Consider the following 20247-nt stretch of genomic DNA (forward strand, 5'->3'; position numbering starts at 1 on the left):
CGAGGGTCCTGCTAGTGGCCCAGGAAGATGGTAGACGAGGAAAGCGGGGGAGGGGTCTGGATTTACTCCACACTCTGAGCCCAGCCCCTCTCAACCCCTGCAGTTTTTTTCCCGTCTTCTCCCTTGAGTAGGGTTACCCTCAGTCCTTAGATGCTGGGGGAGGGAGTTTCCCTGCCAGGTCTCCGTTAGCTCGATTCTCTGGTCTTTCAAGACTCAGCAACACCTCCAAGCTCCAGTCCTCTCTCCTTCCTCACACACCAACTGCCTGAAGCAGGGGATTTTATTAGGTTCCCGACAGGGCCTTAATTGACTACAAGTGCTCCAATTAACCTGTAGCAACCGTCCCTAGTCTACAGGGAACCATGCCTTTATTAGCCTAAGGTTTATATATTTCCCACTCTCCCACTGCTCCCTGGTCCTCCTGTTAGGGTGACCTGACAGCAAATGTGAAAAATCGGGACGGGGGGAGATAATAGGAGCCTATATAAGAAAAAGATCCAAAAATCTAGACCGTCCCTATAAAATTGGGACATCTGTATCACACAGACATTTAAACGTAGTGTTCAAGCTTCAAAAGTTTATGACAGTGGAGAGTAACAAATTATGTTTCATTTTAAAAAGTAGTTTTAAAAAGCTTTTCTAGACCCTGCTCTGGTGATGAAACCAAGCAAAGATCTGTGGAAAGGAAAAACCAAGGTACCTTGACACCAAATTTCTGCTCTGTCGAATAATTATTTTACCACAGGCCTTAGTACCTGGCAGAAGAGCTATATTAGTCAACATTTTTTCAGCCAAGAAATTATAAATTTTTCCACAGCAATTTTCATGAAGAGATTTCCAGCTTTTTACCCAGCTCTATGATGCTGACATTTTGCAGGCCTAAACCTCATGACAACATGGAAAAGTCTTCTTGGAGTCGTAAACCATGCTAATGAAAAATTGACATTTTGGCTTCCACAGGAGTAGTTACATGTTGCTATTTTACCTTACAAATAAATCACACTCATACTGTCTACTTAAAATTGTTTGTCACTTAGGTAAATTTACAGTCTCTTGTACAATGAAACAGCTTAAAACAAAAATCTAGGTTTTAACTCTAGGGAAAATCTTCGTGGGTTCATAAGAAAAGCAGATAGACTAAGAAAATAAAAGCCATTCAAATCAGCATAATGTTTAACTCCTTCAGAAATTACAGGATAGCATCTGATAAGCTGTGAGGTGCTAATTCACTCTTAAGGAAAAAGGAGCAGACCATTTTTATAGCATGCCAATTTCTCACCAATTAAATATATTTGCTCTTTTCTAATTTAATTCCACAAATGGCAAATCCCTGTGAAACAATCCTGATTTCAGAACTGTGGTACAGATTATATGAGCAGAACCATAATGCCACACACTTGCCTCAATGGATGGGAAACTTGATGGAACCAGCAGCGATTTGGACAGCCCCAGTAGAAAGGGAGAGGAAGAGAGCACATGCTGGGAGAATGCAGGGTGGCCCCTATTCTTCTAGAGACTCTACCCATTCATTGTCCAGACAGAGATGGAGGAGGGATGATTGGTCCCTGGCTCTCCAATTTCATTAATTTAAACCTTGACCTGGGTCCTTGGGAGCCCCTTCTTGATTCATTTTGTATGTCTGTGTTAGATTCCCCTCTGATCAACATGAGAATAAACTTAATTTTAAGTTGCAGTAAGACAACAATGGCCGAGCCATAACTATATGAACAGAATGTCTATAGAGATTTTCAAATAGTCTGCTTTCAGTTAGTTATTCATACAGCAATGATTCCAGGATCAGAGTTAAAGTAACTGCTACTTACTTGTTGATAGTTCTTCCAAAAGTGACTTGTACTAGTGCAATTAGTGTCTTTCTGACCCACTTAAACACTAGAATAATGAAAAAGGAAAGGAAAGAAAAGAAAGACCAGACATTCAGTAACTCTCTAGGTTCCACAATCATGACCCAAAAACTATGATACATTTATCTACTATTATCTGTATTAATATTTCACTTTTCAAGTTTTACATACATAGTTCTTTCACTTCTGATTTTTTCCCCTGTCTGTCCTGATATGCTGTTATTTTTGGGCTACTTTATTAGCTCCTTCAACTTTCTAGAAAGAATAAAGGTGACTGCACTGGGATTGCAAGAAATAACACACTTTTTAGATTTGGGATATTTGTTCTTGCTGTGTCTGATAGCAGCATTTCCATTTCAACTAGAGATTAAGTCCCAGCCACATATTAAGAGTTACTGTTGTGGTTCACATCCTCTCTAATGTAAACCTGTGTAGCTTGCTGCCCAGAGTTCATGTAATACAGAAGACTTTTGTGGGTAGTGTTTGTAATTCAGCACTGTGATTTTAATAAAAGATTAAACAAATATCTAACACAGTGGGTTGGAATAGTGTAAGCACTGATATTGTAAGTACTGCGTGACACCTTATTTTCAAAAAAACATTAAGGCAGCAGAAGAAACTATTATATTTTTTCTATATGTAGACTGAAAATGCAGTGAGTTTTTATTCTGAATAAGCCTGAACTACCCTGCACTACTTAAAAGAGAAATAAAAGCCTTAAAAACCCATTCAGCAAACTGGACATCATGAAAACCATTCAAATTTCTCACAAAGTTTGTTCACTTCTTTTCTCTATTTATCTGCATCTCAAAAAATTAATTATAAGTTCTCCTCTGCAGAAAGTGAATTACACAAAAAATGAGTAAGTTAGCCACATGGGACTGTCTCTTCAAAATGTGCATCAGTCTCACAATTAAAGTTCTATAATTACTTTTTTCTCTTTCATTTAGAGTCTTCCAGTCATTAGGTTCAATCATTACGTTAGTTATTTTTTTTTATGATTTGACCATGTTGGAGGTAAACTATGGGAGCTTTTCTTGCCCAGAGACCCCCAAAAGCTAGACTGGCCAGAAGAAGAATGCTGTAGCCCTGTAGCTCATTGTCCGATAAAGGGCCTTTTACTGCTATCCCAACTTGGCCAGCAAGAAAAGAAAAACACAGTGTGGGATGTTCAGTAGTAGTCAGTGTTGGCCTAACTTTTCTCCTACTGAAGTTAGGGGTAAAACTCCCATTGGCTTCAATGGGAACAGAAATAGGCCAATGTTGAGCCTAATGGTTAGGGTGACCAGATGTCCCGTTTTTAAAGGGACGGTCTCATTTTTTGGGACTTTTTCTTATATAGGTGCCTTTTACCCCCCACGCCCATCCTGTTTTTTCACAGTTGCTATCTGGTAACCCTACTAATGGTGGTTTACTCTTGTCCAGCAAGGACTAACAATGGAAGTGCTCAAAGGCCTAAGACTGCACTTAGACCTTGCATGACTTGATTCAACTTTGCCACCTTTCTATCAGGGGCCACCAAGTAAAAGTTCACAAATAGAGATAAAAAATAAGGAACATCATATGTTACCAAGAACAAGATACGTGCAAAAATAGCCTGTGTGTAACTGGCAAAACACAGAAAGAACCATGTTAAATTGGAATCACTAGTTCAAGTTTTCAATTTACAGAAATAGAAAAATAGGAAGAAACATAGTTAATATTCTGGAACATGATGTCTAGTGGATTTATACACTACAAACATCAAAGCCAATGAAGAATTAGACTGTTCTTCCTTCTGATAGAAAGAATGAACTGTGATTGTTCCAATCATATGTTTCTCTTTATTCTTTATGGATAGCCAAGGACAAGTTTAGATCATAGGAAGAAGTAGAAATAATGATTATTAAACCATTTCCACTTTTTAAAAATCTTTTTAGATATAGGTGAAGATCTACATTGTTAATTTTTGGTTCATATTGGAAGGGTTTCTTTTTTTAAGAATATATAACCTTAATGTTTACATTAACTGTGGCCCAGCACTACTTCCAAAGCCTTTTTTTGCACTCGTATTTCTAACAGTAGGATATATGGTATTTATCAATGGCACTGACATTCTGGATACATTTGCAAAAAGAAAAAAGGCAGCTTCTTGTCATCAAGAATAACTGAAGGAAACAATTTGAATATTCCCTCCTAAAGGTCAAATCCTCACTAAACTTTCACTCTCTTAACAATGGTGTCTTGGGAAAGATCTGTATTTGCAAAGATCTCCAGTTTAGGGTTACCATATTTAAAAAATAAAAAAAGACGACACTCCACAGGCCCTAGCCCCGCCCCATCCCACCCCGGCCACGCCCCTTTCCCCACCCCCGGCCCCGCCCCAACTCCACCCTTTCCCGCCCCTTCCCCAAAGTTCCCGCCCTAACTCCCCCTCCTCCCTCCCAGCCACGCGAAAAGGGCTGCCCGAGCGCTACTGGCTTTACGGTTTGCCGGGCAGCCTCCAGACCCTGCACCCCCGGCCGGCGCTTCCCCAGCGCAGCTGGAGCCCGGGAGAGAAGCGCCCAGCTGGGGGCGCAGGGTCTGGAGGCTGCCCGGCAAACCATGAAGCCAGTAGCACTCGGGCTTCGGGCAGCCCCTATGCCTCTGGACCCTGCGCCCTCGGCCGGGCACTTCTCCCTGGCTCCAGCTGCTCTGCTCCTCCCCGGATTCAGACTTCAGCTCTGTTTAAGAGCCAAGCTGCCCGAGCCAGTGCTACCGACTTCGGGCAGCCCCCTTGACTCCGGACCCCAGCCGCCGGCCAGGCACTTCTCCTCCCTGGCTCCAGCTGCTCTGCTCCGGCGGCGCAGGGTCCGGAGGCACGGGGGCTGCCCGAAGCCGGTAGCGCTGGCTTGGGCAGCTTGGCTCTTAAACAGAGCCGAAGTCTGAGTCTGGGGAGGAGCAGAGCAGCCGCGGGAGAGGAAGTGCCCAGCCGGTATTTTTCCCGGACATGTTCGGCTTTTTGGCAATTCCCCCCAGACGGGGGTTTGATTGCCGAAAAGCCGGACATGTCCGGGAAAAACTGGACGTATGGTAACCCTACTCCAGTTGGGACATGTAATTACAGCACTTTGAAAGGTGTGATATTTTAGAATTCTCCTGACTCCTAGTTCTTTAGCTACTGATGAGAGCTCTGATCCTGCAAACGTTTACACGTATGCTCCACTTTACTACCATGATAGTAAAGGTTAATAATGTGTAAGTCTGTGTTTTTTATTTTTGTAAAAAAACAAAAGTGCTCCCTCGATCTAGAGGTTGGAAGTGAGCAGACGACCTCAGCTTTTTCAGAAACAAAGGAGTTTATTTTGAAGACAGGATCTAATAATAAAGATCAGAAGCAGAGCTCATTCCATTAGAAGGAAGGATTTTCCATTTAAGGTGCAGGTTGCTCCCTAAAGCAAAGGCCCATACACCCATGCCTATCTAATCCCACTTTGCAGAAATCGTAAGTGGAGCTGAGGGGTGAGGGATAGCTCAGTGGTTTGAGCATTGGCCTGCTAAACCCAAGGTTTTGAGTTTAATCTTTGAGGGGGCCCCTTTAGGGATCTGGGGAAAAGATCTGTTTGGGGATTGGTCCTGCTTTGAGCAGGGGGTTGGACTAGATGACCTCCTGAGGTCCCTTCCAACCCTGATATTCTATGATTTGCTCTGATAAAAATATTTTTTAAACAACCATTATGTTTGGCTATATACGGCTGCATCTTCTAGTGGACACAAAATAGTTCTGTTTGATGCTTCTGTCCATGGACCTGATCATGCAGCCATTACTCAGACATGTAAGGGATGAAAGATCCAGCACCAAACAAGTTAATAATTCTACCATTTTGTTGCTTCAAATCTATTATGTACTTTAGTTATATTTTGGGTAATACAATTTTTTATAATGGATGTGGAAGTCATGTTGCTTTGACAAATGCATATTCAATATGATAAACCATCTACTTTTCTTTTCTTTGTGATTAGTTCACTGTAAAATGCAGTATCCTGACACAAAAGCATACTCTGATTTTTGCCTGTGTTTTGGAAATATAGAACATTTTTAAACAGAGGTAAAGCTTACAAATATTTAATGCAAAACTCCCGAACTGTCGCATTATTACTGCACTGTTATAATTGGGAGCTTACCCCCAGAAGAGTTAGAAAATTAAAAAACATTATTGATTTCCAAAGAAATCAGTATTTTACATTGTAAAAATATCTCCACTCATTTAAATGGTAGGAAAACAGTGATTCATTTTGATGTCTGAAAATCAATATTTCCTAGTTTTTTTCTTGACAAACAGAATCCACTAATGAGCAAGCAAGTTCAAAGCTTACTTCCTCGCAGCTCAAAAATCTCTCCAATCAGCATGAAGCACGGCTCAGCAAGAGCATCTCGTTTACCATCCACGTCATCTCCATAGTCTGACAGGTCACTATCCTCTTCTGTCTCCTCCTAAAAGAGCAATACAGGTACAGTATGGAAGAGAGTTGTTAAGGGATATTAATTTTAGAGCTCATTTCCCTCCCAACTACTTAGTTCATGAACCTGAACCACTTCTCATTTGTAATGGTGCAAAAACAAAGGTGCCACAGGACCCTCTGTTGCTTTTTACAGATTCAGACTAACACGGCTACCCCTCTGATACTAATAATTCTGTTTTTCCTATGATTTGGTTTTGGTCTTGACAGCTAAGAAATGTATTCTAAATGTAGAGAGTCTTTTCCAAGGAGCTGTATAAATAGTACAGATCTCAAACAGCTCCAACATATCATTTTAAAAACAGTAATAAAGAGAAATATTCCTAGCCTAATATATTTGAGGAACCCGAGGAGTGACCCAGAATGGAAAAAAAAAAGTTACATAATGAGAGCATTTCCTCTAGAAATTACAAATCAAGGAATAAAGTGAAGTTTTTTAACAAGTGAACATGTAACATGCAGCAAACTTTAATGAGTGTTAGTTCAGGTAAAATAACAGCAAATATGCCTAGACTGTGCCCTTGGGCAATAGCTGAGCTGTGGCATACATTGAAAGCTTGGGCTGTTTCGGCAGAAGCACTGGTCTGGGATCCATTCACAATGGCCTTCCCTCAACTTTTTTGAAACAAAAAAAGGAGTACAAAGAAAATATTACGTTCTGCTTTCTCCATCCCCTTCCATCATTATTCTTTCCTTCCATCTATATGGCTGGTAAAACAAAGGTAGCTGGGAGACTAAGGGAATTAGCCAGCTGAGTTCACGAGCGGAGGAGGGCAGGAAGGTAGGGCTGTATGTTGGGTTCCCCCCCCCCCCCCCATTTCTTAACTTGGAGGTAGTCTACAAGGAAGGACTTGCAATGGGAGGAAAACAGCCTGTTGCCAACACCACTGCTAACTCTTCCTCTGCCTGCCCCTGTGGTCCCACCCCCAACAGACAGGCATAATGTCACCCTGAAATACTTCCACCCAGGCCCTGGTCTCAACTTGCTGGGAATGCAGCCTGCATGTCCCTGCTGAGGAAAGCCAGCAGGAGGAACCGGTGTCTGTTGCTGGAGTCCCTCAGGAAGCATATAAGAGCTGCACGAGGAGGTGGCTCATCCTGGAGCACAAGGACTTCCTTGGTAGGACACACATGGGACAGAGGATGCTAGCTCACACCAGCAGAGAAAGGAGAACTGGCTGCTCTATGGGGAAGAGACTGGCTGCTCTATGGGGAAGAGACTGGCTGCTCTATGGGGAAGAGACTGGCTGCTGGTGACTTGGGGCAGTAGACAGAGCTCCACCCCCACCCAGTCCCCCTGTCCATTGAGGTCTCGTACTGGCAACAGGCAGTACTGGCAACAGGCGGGGAAGAGCAGACCCCAATGGCTGAGGAGGAGCCACTTGTCCCCAAAGCTGGGACACCCAAGAGAAGGCAGCAGAGTACTGCTGGTTGGGGACTCTCTGCTGAGGGGGACGGAGGCAACCTTCTGCCAACCTGACACAATATCCTGGGAGCCCACGTCTGAGATGTTACAGATAGGTTGCTGAGGCTCATCCATCCCTCTGATCACTACCTCATGCTGCTCATCCACACATGCAGTAATGATACTGCCAGGTCTGACCCTGGCAACTCAGCAGTGACTACAGGGCTCTGGGAGTGAGGGGAAAGGAGTCAGGGGTGCAGGTGGTGTTCTGATTCATCCTCCCCATTGAGGGTAAGAGCTCAGGCAGGGACAATTCCATCCTGGAGATGAATGCATGGTTGGCGCAGATGGTGTCAACAGGAGAGCTTCGGTTTCCTTGACCATGTCATGTTGTTTCAAGAAGGAAGACTGCTGGGAAGAGAGGGGTCCACCTGACCAAGGAGGAGAAGAGCATCTTTATGCACCAATTTGCCAATCTACTGGGGAGGGCTTTACGCTAGGTTTTAAGGGGGCAGGTGACAAAAGCCCATAGGTAAGCATAAAAAAGGCAACCTTAACAGAGGGCTAGATGTTGGCATGGGGGGACATGGAAAATTATAAAAGGGTCATAGGAGCAACAACAGGGAAATTAGTGGGGGAATCTGCTCAGCATCACCGATGTCTATACACCAATGCACAGAGTATGGGGAATAAACAGGAAGAACTGGAAGTGCTAGTAAATAAAATAAATTATTACTTAACTGGCATTACAGAGACTTGGTGGGATACGTTTCATGACTGGAATATTGGTCAAGGGGGGGTATAGTTTGTTCAGGAAGGACAGGAAGAATAAAAAGGGAGGTGGTGTTGCATTATATATCAAGAATATATACACTTGTCCTGAGGTCCAGAGGGAGGTGAGAGGCAGACCAGTTGAAAGTCTCTGGTTAAAGATAAAAAGGATAAAAAATAGGGCTGATGTCATGGTAGGAGTCTACTATATACTTCCAAATTAGAAAGAGCAGGCGAATGAGGCATTTCTAAAATAAATAACAGAAATATCCAAGTTTCAGAGTGGTAGCCGTGGTAGTCTGTATCAGCAAAAACAACGAGGAGTCCTTGTGGCACCTTAGAGACTAACAAATGTATTTGGGCATAAGCTTTCGTGGGCTACAGCCCACTTCATCGGATGCATTTTGGAAATATCCAAAACGCCAAGTAGTAATGGTGGGCTTTAACTACATAGATATCTGTTGGAAAAGTAATATGGCAAAAATCAAAAGTTCCAGTAAGTTCTTGGAGTGTATTGGGGACAACTTTTTGTTTCAGGAAGTGAAGGAAGTAACCAGGCAAACCGCCGTTTCAGACTTGATTCTAATGAATAGGGAGGAATTGGTCGCAAATCTGAAGGTAGAAGTCAATTTGGGTGAAAGTGATCATGAAATGATGGATTTCCTGATTCTAAGAAAAGGATGGAAGGTGTGAGAGCAGAAGAATACGGAAAATAGGCTTCAAAAAAGCAGACTTTAACAAACTCAGAGAACTGGTAGATAAGGTCCCATGGGAAGAAAGTCTAAGGGCTAAAAGGATTCAGGAGGGCTACCAGTTTCTCAAGGAGACAATATTAAAGGCGCAACAGCAAACTATCCTAGTGCAAAGGAAAGATAGAAAGAATAGTAAGAGGCCAATATGGCTCCATCTGGCGCTCTTTAATGACCCGAAAATCAAAAAGGAATCCTAAAAAAGTTGAAACATGGATGAATTGCTGAGGAGGAGTACAAAAGAGTAGTTCAAGCATATAGGGGCAAAATCAGAAAGGTTAAGCCACAAAGCGAGTTACACCTAGCAAGAGCCATAAAAGGCAATAAGAAGAGGTTCTTTAAATCTTTAGGAGTAAGAGAAAGACAAATACAAGCATAGGCCCTATATTTAGTGGGGAAGGAGAGACCGATGACATCAAAAAGGCTGAAGTGTTTAATGCCTATTTTGCTACAGTCTTCACTAAAAAGGTTAATGGTAATGAAATACTCAACACAATTAATATTAACAACAAGAGGGATGGACTGCAAGCCAAAATAGGAAAAGAACTGGTTAAATAATAATTAGATAAGTTAGATGTATTCAAGTCAGGAGGGCCAGATGAAATTCATCCTAGGATATTTAAGGAACTAGCTGAAGCAATCTGGGAACTGTTAGCAATTGTCTTTGAGAACTCATGGAGGATGGGTGAGGACCCAGAGGACTGGAGAAGAGGACCCAGGGAATTAGAGACTAGTCAGTCTAACTTGGATACCTGGAAAGGTACTGGAACAAATTATTAAACAATGAATTTGTAAGCGCCTAATGGATGATAGGGTTATAAGGAATAGCCAGCATGGGTTTGTCAAGAACAAAGCATGCCAAACCAACCTAATTTCCTTCTTTAATGGGGTTACTGGCCTAGTGCATAAAGGGGGACATTATATATCTTGATTTCAGTAAGGCTTTTTATACAGTCCTATATGACACTTTCATAAGTAAACTAAGGAAATGCTGTCTAAATTACTGAGAAAGTAGTTGCACAACTGGCTGAAAGACCATACTCAAAGGGTAGTAATCAGTGGTTTGCTGTCAAACTGGGAGGACACATCTAGTGGGATCCCGAAAGAGTCAGTCCAGGGTTCAGTACTAGTCAATATTTTCATTAATGACTACTGATTTAGGTTAGCTATTAGGAAAAATATTGTAATGATAAGGGTAGTGAAGTTCTACAAGGATTCCTCCCTTGGAAGCCTATTCCAGAATCCCCATCATTGAAAGTTTTTAAGAAAATGTTGGACAAACGCCTGTTAGGTTTACTTGGTCCTGTCTCAGTACAGGAGATTGGACTTGATGAATTATCAAGGACCCTTCCAGCCCTCCATTTCTATGATTCTATCTTGGTGTATCTTTTGCTTTGTCTTTTCCTCCATTTTTTTCAGTCTCTGTTCTGTTTCCACCTCCTCATTTCTCTTCCTCTCTCATTCCATTATGTTCCTGCCTTCCTTCTCCCATGTTCCTTAAATCTCTTTATCCTTCCATCTCGTGTGTGTATATAAACTTACTGTATGAGAACCCACCTGACTTGAATAATACTTTGCACTTTTTGGGAAGGTGGTGATTTAGAAGGGTCTCAGGAAGATCAAAGGCTTCAGAGGCACTATTTAGCTATGCAGTGACCACTGCCTCAGAGATTCATACCAAACTGCATTCACTGTTGGAGGTAATTAATTGATCTTTTCAGCCCCACAGAGTATTTATTCTGAGTTAGGGAGTGCTCTGGCTCTGTTCTGAAGCACAGAGAAGCTGTGGTACTGGCATCCATGGAGCTGCCCTGGTGAGTGCATGCACAGGCACAATTCTAGCTCTTCTTCCACAGCCACGCAGTAGAACTAATGCAGTTTAGTTGCTTGGGGGCAGGATTGGAAGAGCCTGTGCAGGATAGCGGTAGTGATCAGTACCCTTCACATATTGCAGAGCCAGCTAAGGGCTACCTGCACATTCCCATGTATCAGGGAGCAGAGGTGGAGCCAGCTGGGGGAAACAAGAGAAGCAGGTCTGTCAGCTCTGCCACCAAACCAATCTACCAGCCTTTGAAGTGAGTACATTGGAACAGTGAGGGTTACTGCCAATTCAGGAACCAACAAGCATTAGATGTCTTGTCTGGAGGAGTCGGGAGAGGACATTCTTAGAAGAGGAGCACTGAGCTCTGGAATTTCCTCCCCCCATGGTTTCGGTCTGTGGATCTGACAGTTTCAGGGCACACTGTAAAGCCTGTTTCTCCAGGCTTTTTTCTAACAAGTTGACCTAGCAGTGTAAGGGAGGAGGAGGAGGAGATCATTTGTTGTTGTTTGATGTTGATGCTTAGTAACAGCGGCATTTTGTGAGGGTCTAAGTGCTTAGATTATTTTGTATGATTTATATTACAGTACAGCCACATAGGAGAAAACAGTCCCCATTCTGAAGAGCGTATAAGCACATCTTATAAATTGAAAGAAGCAAAAATAAATTTAAAGATGGTATAAGAAAAAAATATTTAACTTTTGCCCTAGCCAACTAAAGCTCTTTTCTGTCACATATAAAAGAACTACGTGAATGGTATGAAAGAGGGACATATGGTGAGAAGGATCAGGGCCAATGAATTTGGATCCCTTATTTCTGGTTGTCTAATTTCAATACTACACGGAAGAAAACCACAATGATGAAAGGTACATACAGAAAATTACATAGAGGATGTGGAGAAGCAGAACAAAAGAAAAGCCTTTGTATGAAAGAAATACCCCTCCACCCCCCAGTCTGGGTTTCATGATCACAAGACAGCAGAGATACCCCTGGACAGCTCTACAAAGGCTTTATGTTTAAGTGTTTGAAAGGTCAGACATTTTGCTAGCAAAGAGTGTCCCAGGCTGTTTACATTTCATTAACTTGGAATATACAGTCTTTACAATTGTCTAGATTATATATTTTCCACAGAGGTAAAACATGTTTTATTAGCAAACTGCATTAAATTTAGTAGAGAGCTTTAATATCTCACCATTGGTTTGCTTACAGTAAACTGAACAGCATCTTTGCAAACACCTCCAGTATTAACTACCATTCAAATGTGTTGTATTAGCAACTTATATTGGACAAATAATTAAATCTAAGAAAATCACTTTTCTATCACTCACCTCTTGATGAGGAAAGAAATCACCAGGAAGTCTTTCCAGAAATGATGAGAGTGAAAAGGCAGATTTCTTTCCTTGCACATCAATAACTTTGAGGTGCTCAGGGGATGGGCTCAAAAAGGCATAAAGTGCTTCGCTCTGACACAGTCTTTCATCAGAAAGCAGCTTCTGTGGAGAAAACAGAATGAAGAATATTCACAACATATCAATTAAATATGAATTATTTAAGCAATAAAGAGCAACAGACTCTTCGGTACAGCTGATTAATACACTAATCAGGTGCACAGTGAGACTAACAGTGAATAAGGACAGTGTGCGTCACATCTTAGAGAGACTTGAATTTTAGTAACATTTTCTAAATGAATAGTATTTTTAAGTGTTAAGCTTTTTTTAAAGGAGATGTCCTTATGCCATGCAAATTAGTTTGTAGAGCATTTGTTTTAAAATGTTATTTATTTAAAAGTGGAAAATTAAAAGTACTATAAAAATGGCATTATGGAGTTCCAAGCTCATGGTCTCACAATCACTCTGAGATCAAACTGACTTACCACTAGAGAGATGGTTTTTCTAAATGCCAATGCCACAAGCTCAACATGGGATCTGAAACTCAAGATGTATTCTTTTTGGCTTGTACGCCTCCTTCCCCCAATAAAGACTTAAACACAAGGACTGACTCAGTTCTCACGCTGGTAATATACTAATGGTTACAATGGATTTACTCCTGATTTAGGCCAGTATAAGTGAGAGGAGTATTAGGTTCATTGATAACAATGCTGGTAAAATGATGAATAACCCAGAACAGAATCCAGGTCATCTTGGCTCTGCAGTTATTTAGTAGTAAAACGGAATACATTTTAGACAGTAAAATATGCAACTATGACACACACAGAGGAAATACACAGGCAGCATATTTGTTGAGACTGTTTTTATATAGTCACTTTTCGTACAATACCCATAGTTCCAAATAGCTTTCCCTTCTGTCAAGGCTTTGCATGTGCTTTGATTTTCACAGATTGTTGCCAGTAATTCTTTCCCAACTAGGCATTGCTATAATTGCCCATCCACTAAGCTCTCCCCTGTAGTCATGCCCAAGTGTCATTTTTATTTTTTACTGGAAAATACAATTTGGAGATTCTTGATTGCCTCAAACTATATTTTCTCTACCTAATTTACTTCATCTGCAAGGAAACCAGCACAGAACTAGCTGCTTTGCCTGGTCTGTGGGTGTGGAAAGAGGGAATCTGGAGCAGAAAGAAGATGCAAATAAACAGGATTGGGTTCTGAGCACCAGAGAAGCAGCACCAAATAAAGGGGGTTCCTCAGACACTGACAAAAAGGATGATTTGCAGGAAAGGTTATTGGGATGGAGGATGGGGCACCTGACCATGAGCAGCTGGGAGTGAAGGGAATCTAGAAGAGCAGGAAACAGAAAGGGACAAGAGGACACAGAAGGGGAAAAAAGGAAGTCTTAAAGTTTGATGCTTAAAATCCGAAGTGTTTATTTAAGGATAGTACAGTACCCAAGAAATAGATTATTGTATATCTAACTGGTAACTGGGTTTCATATTTCAATACATTTCTGCTACTTCTTTATGATGCCTTTGAAAAGCACAGCAATGAAATGGCAAACATTCAGGGTTTGAAATACTATCCCTAGTTTTTAAAAAAAGTACATTAAATATTAATGGTGCTCAGCTCCACTTTAGCAACATTCTACTTTAGAAAGAGAACATACATATAATTATTTCACTTCCTGAGGGAAATATATCTTGCTGTTTTACAGCAACTTTTGTTGTATTATAGTACCTGGAATACAAACAAAAGCTGTCCAGGAAAAAGATTATTCTAAAATCAAACAATTTACTTTTGATATAAATGAATATGCTAGTTTAATTTTTCCTGACTCAGCAGTGGCCTATTAGTCTCTGAACTTCAGAATTAAAAAGTTTTTCTTAATTGTCAAACAAACAGTCTGTTTTAAACAAACAGCAATGTTAAACCCAGGTGGCCCTGAAAACCCTACTGCTGTATCTGTAAATTGTATAATGTCTCCTGTTTGGTGCGACTTGAGGCCAAATACAATTTTACCTTTTGGGGCAAAATACAGCCACTTCAAAGGTTGTCCTATCTAAACCATACCTTTTATTCATTTATTTAGATTTAGAATAATAATGATGCCTAGCCAAGGCTCTAGGCAATCTAATATAATTAATCATACAATACATATGATCAAATTAAACCTCAGCAGCACTGAAATCAATTCCACAGGAATTTGGCAAGCCAACCACCTGTTCCCTTCATCATCTAGGAAGCACACCTTCAGCCTCCTTCTGAGACCCTATTCAACAGGTGTCTTTTACAGCATACCTGGAAGGTCACCAAATTCAGGCTCCATAGGACCAAATGAGGGAGCAAGTTCCAGAGTCCTGGATCCCCAATAGAGAATGCCCTGCCAGCAACCCCCACCTTTTACAACAAAGAGGACCACCTCAAGCGCCCTGCTGACCACAGCTGTGGCAGAAGGACACAGGGAGAGGTGGACCTTAAGCTAGGCTGGTCCCAGGCCATTTAGGGCTTGATAGTCTACAGGTCATGACCAATGCCTTAAGCTGCAACTGGAGACCAACAGGCAGCCAGGCAAATCCCAAAGCACTGGGGTCATGTGCTCCCAGTGAGATGTCCTGCTCACTAAGCAAGCACATACATTCTGCACCAGCTTCAGCCTCTGAATGGTTGTAGGTGTAGTCCATGTAGACCACATTACAATAGCCTAATCTTGAGGTGACACAAGCATAGATACAAGTGGCAAGGTCCACATCAGAAAAAAGAGGTTGCAACCTCCCAGCCAGATAGAGATGGTAAAAAGCTGACTGGGTCACCGCTGTAATACGATCTTCAAACAGCATCTTGGCATCTGACATCACCCATAAGATGTGAGCACTATTAACCAATGTCAGACACACTCCCTCAACCAAAGGGGCCGATATTACCTCTGCCATCTCCTCCAGCTGCTTCCCCCAACCCACCATCGGCAGCTCCACCTTAGCTGGGTTCAGCATCAGCCAGCTTGCTAGTCTCAACTAGACACTGGCTGAGGTGCTAAACTACATCAGAAGAGAAAGAGGCATACAGTTGGATGTCATCGGCACAGTGAAAACACTGAACCCCATGCACCCTTACTAGCTCTCCTAACAGTCCTATACACACATTGAACAGGAGAGGTAACAGAATGACTCCTTGTGGCACTGCACACTTGAGAGCTCTTCGGGAAGGGGGGATTGCCTGCAACTACCCGTTGAGATCTCTCCCTGGTCCTCCCAGAGTAGGAGGCATAGGTGCTGGAGCACCCACGGGGAAAAAAAATGGTAGGTGCTGAGCACCCATTGGCATTTTGGAAAGTTGGTGCCTGTGGTAGGAGGAGCAGTGACTGCAGCACGACCTTCTAAACCAGTGGTCTCCAACCTTTTTATGCCCAAGATCGCTTTTTGAATCTCAGGGCAACCCAGGATCTACTCTGCCCCTTGCCCGAGGCCCTGCCCCACTCACTTCATTCCCCTCTCACTCCGTCATTTGCTCTCCCCCATCCTCACTCACTTTCACACGGCTGGGTAGGAGGTTGGGGTTTGGCAGGGGGTGCAGACTCTGGGCTGGGGCCGAGAGGTTTGCAGTGTGGGAGGGGGCTTCAGGCTGAGCCTGGGGTAGGGTTGCAGGAGGGGGTGAGAGGTGCAAGCTCTGGAAGGGAGTTTGGGTGTAGGAGGGGGCTCCAGGCTGGAGCAGGAGGTTGGGGTGCAGGAGGAGGTACGGGATGCTGACTCTGGGAGGCGGGTCAGGGCTGGGGCAGGGGGTTGGGGTACAGAGGGGGTACAAGGTGCTGGCTCTGGGAGGGGGATCAGGGCTGGGGCAGGGGTTTGGGATACAGAGGGGGTACAGGATGTTGGCTCTGGGAGGGGGGGTCAGGGCTGGGGCTTGGGGTGCAGAAGGGAGTTTGGGATGCAGGCTCTGGGGGGGGGGGCTCAGGGCTGGGGTGTGGCCTCCTGCCGGGCAGCACTTACCTCTGGCGGGTGCCATAAGGCTAAGGCAGGTTCCCTGCATACCCCAGCCCCACACCGCTCCCAGAAGGGGCCAATGTGCCCCTGCGGCCCCTGGGGAGGGGAGGGGTACATGTGGCTCTACACACTGCCCCTCTCTGCAAGCACCGCCCCTGCAGCTCTCCCAGCCAATGGGACTGTGGGGGCGTGCTTGCAGGCAAGAGCAGTGCGCAGTGGAAGACCCCTAACCCCGGGGCTGTGCTGGCCCCTACCGGGAGCAGCGTGGGGCCAGGGTAGGGAGTGTGCCTTAGCGGTAGCTACGCTGCACCACCAGAGATCGTGATCGACTGGGAGATCCTCTAGGATCGACTGGTCAATCGCAATCGACCAGTTGGTAACCACTGTGCTTGTAGAACAGTACTAAAGACACAGAGATAGGATTTTTTTCCTAAAGATTGGGAGAGAATGTGTCACACACTTATGCAGACAAGCTACTGCGGATTCCAGACCCCCAGCAGCACAGAAGAGGGGAAGCCAGTATGCCTCTAGACTCTACAATGAATATTATGTTTAAGAGCGTACAATCTTTGTTTTCTTACCTGTAAGAAGCTATTTAACTGATTCTTGGATTTTTCCATGAATTTCTGATCTACAGATTTGAAGGGCAGCTTACTGAGAGAAGGCAACTGAACTTTCTTTAATGATGGAAAACACTGAGCAGAGAAAGGACAAAACAGATTATTCCACCATATTTTTAATACATACATGCAGCAAAAAGGCAGAAAGGGGCGTGGGTATAAATGGAGATGCAAGAACATCCCCTAATTTTCCTCTCCCTTCCACACCCCTCTGAGTGTTCTGAGGAACTCCTTCCCTTGCCCACCCATAGGTAACATAGGTTAGGAACTCTTCCTTTGGAGCCCCATCACTACCAATCCTATGTCAGCTAAAAGGGTTGCTTCAGAACAACATGAGGCACTTCCTTTCCCAAAGGGCTGTCCCTCTTAGTGCTTCAAGCCCTCACTTGCCTTCGGAGCCAGAGACCAGGCTTGGAACTCAAAACGGACTCATATGGCGATACAGAGCAGAAGCCACTAGGGACACTGGATCTGCTCAGCAAACACAATTCATTATGAAACAAGAAAAGGCCAACTACAAACTTTTTTGCAATCTGTCAACAAGTGCAAAAATTGGCTGCTAGAAAGAAATCTGGGTCCAAAAAGGCAAGATGCTGTAAACAGCAGCTGGTCTGAAAATACAGTAATGAGGAATAACCAAATTCTGGAATATTTAGATGTTTTAGGCCAATGGTTTTCAACCTTTTTTCATTTGCGGACCCCTACAAAATTTCAAATGGAGGTGCAGGCCCCTTTGGAAATTCAATCTGTGGTCCACAGACCCCTACCATAGAAGTTTTAGGCTGAAAACTGACTGAACAGAATTTAATTAATGTGCTGGCACAGCATTTACATAGCGTGAGAAAGGGCGCTAAACTGTGGGCTTCTATGATAACAACAACACTTCCGGGTTTTGACCTGTAGTTGTGAGTATTCACATACTTCGTATTGATCAGAAAAACAGAATGGTTTTTCTGGGATCTGAAACTTTATTTTCATAGTCAGCTTTTGTTGACCCCTTAGACATAGTCTGCAGACCCCCAAAAGGGTCCGTAGACCACAGGTTGAAAACCAGTGTTTTAAGCAAATGGAAAATGCAATTTAATGTAACTAGACATATAAAGGAGGGCTGGACAGACAGTGTACAATACAGAGAAAGGGCATGCTATATTCTTGACCAGGAAACAATATGTGATACGGATGGACTGTTATAGAGAAGGAGTAGCAGACAATGAGTTAGAAGAAGCAGGACAATAGATAAAAAAGAGAGAGGATGAAAAGGAGAAGAGGCGGAGACAGAAAACCCATCTTGGCATAAACAGTGTCCATTAGTCATAAAGCATAAGTCACAAAGGCCAGCTGAGACATTGGAAGCAGCAGGTGTGTCATGGAAGTCCAATTAAATTGACAAGGAGATAAAAGGTTGAAAGGAAGACTGTAATTAAAGCAAAAAAGGGTGACAAAGGTGAAAGTGATGGGATTCAAATTTTCCATCAAATTAAGCCTCTTCCGGTTTTCTTTCCACCTTTCATTTCAGATTAAATAAACTGCAGCAGAGTGATTCCCTCCACAAGTTTACTACTGGAGCACACGGAGAGAACCCTAAAAAGACTCCCGGCCCCTTCCACTAAGATTTCTTCCCCCACCCCCTCAAATCCCCCCTGCCAAACTGGCAGCCTGTATGCACTCTTGCCTACCCCCTTCATTTCTGAAAATGATCAGTTTCCTATTGTCCCTTTTAAGCAGCTATCTCCACCAAGTCTTTGTCCTGTTGCTTCAGTAAATTAGCCATCAAGAGGTACTTGTGAATCAAGAAGCTAATAACCTCAACTTTGGAGCCCACCACCAGAGGTTTATAAACCCATTTCCATCAAACTTTGATACAGTTTTTGCTTACAACAGAATCTGTTTGTTTTACTTTCTAAATAAAGGTTTCATATTTAAGCTATTTTCTATATTTTTCACATAGATTAGAGGTAGCAATGGTAACTTTCTTTTATGTACTTTTTTTTTCTGAATGTGTGTCTAGTACAGGGGTAGGTAACCTATGGCACGTGTGCCGAAGGCGGCACGTGAGCTGATTTTCAGTGGCACTCACACTGCCCGGGCCCTGGCCACCGGTCCGGGGGGCTCTGCATTTTAATTTAATTTTAAATGAAGCTTCTTAAACATTTTAAAAACCTTATTTACTTTACATACAACAATAGTTTAGTTATCTAATTACAGACTTACAGAAAGAGACCTTTTAAAAATGTTAAAATGTATTACTGGCACACGAAACCTTAAATTAGAGTGAATAAATGAAGACTCGGCACACCACTTCTGAAAGGTTGCCGACCCTGGTCTAGTATTTTAAAAGATGAAAAACCCCACTCACACAAAAAAGTATTCCTACCTCACTGAGTTTTCGGTGTAGATTCTGAAACTCACTGAGCTTTCTGGGAACTCTCCAGTTCTTAGCTTTAGCTCCACCAACTTCTTGTAAACTCACCATGACAAAGTAGCAGGGCACTTGTTCCCCATTCTCTTCTACAACCTTGGGGATGGTGAGGGAATGTATATTACTGAGATAGTAAATAGATAGCAAAACGTTATAAAAATTAACTTGCATACAGATTCATGATCCTCACCACAGTTTCATTCTCTCTGCTGTAGCATAAAGGCATCATACCAAGCTTTGGCTTATTGGAGTAAATCTGACCAGGACATTGTGGGTCCTGCAATTTCCCCCCAGTTAATACATTCATCTTCACTGATTGCCTTACAACACCTCCTACATCATTAGAATCCATTTTAAATCTCTTCTTGGGACATGGTCATTCGGCTTTTACGAGTTTTTTTCATGTTAGATTGGTCTCCTTTCTCTCTCTTTTTCTGTGGTGACAGGCATGCGTCCTCCCATATTTTACTGTACGGGTTTTAACTTCTGCTCTACCTTCTTTCCTAAGCACCTTATTGCTGCTCCATGGGTCACTCCTGTCACTCTAACGTTAAAAAAAACCTTTCTGTGCAGAGAGGGAAGGGAGGAACTGGGGGACTTGCTCTCACATTGTTTCAATAACCAGAGTCTCTGCATTCAGGCTCAATTCCATTTTAAAAAACAGTGACTTCTCCTATTGCTTACCAGTACTTCATTTTCTTAGAATTTTCTTGATTAGTTTCATATTCTTCATGGTCTCTCTTTTCAACCTT

General features: G+C 42.9%; 1 protein-coding gene across 2 annotated transcripts in view; it reads right to left on the reverse strand.

Moving 5' to 3' along the window:
* SNX25 (sorting nexin 25) overlaps positions 1 to 20247 on the reverse strand; it is a 163800-nt gene that overhangs the window by 11519 nt on the left and 132034 nt on the right. For both annotated transcript variants that reach the window (XM_054030211.1, XM_054030210.1), the window contains 5 exons: positions 19451 to 19591; positions 17038 to 17151; positions 12414 to 12578; positions 6198 to 6315; positions 1824 to 1890 (listed from right to left, as the gene is read on the reverse strand). In XM_054030211.1, coding sequence (XP_053886186.1) covers positions 1824 to 1890; positions 6198 to 6315; positions 12414 to 12578; positions 17038 to 17151; positions 19451 to 19591 — 605 coding nt within the window. The remainder of the gene's footprint in view (positions 1 to 1823; positions 1891 to 6197; positions 6316 to 12413; positions 12579 to 17037; positions 17152 to 19450; positions 19592 to 20247) is intronic.

This window comes from Malaclemys terrapin, chromosome 5 (assembly GCF_027887155.1).
Source record: "Malaclemys terrapin pileata isolate rMalTer1 chromosome 5, rMalTer1.hap1, whole genome shotgun sequence".
Taxonomy (NCBI): Eukaryota; Metazoa; Chordata; order Testudines; family Emydidae; genus Malaclemys; species Malaclemys terrapin.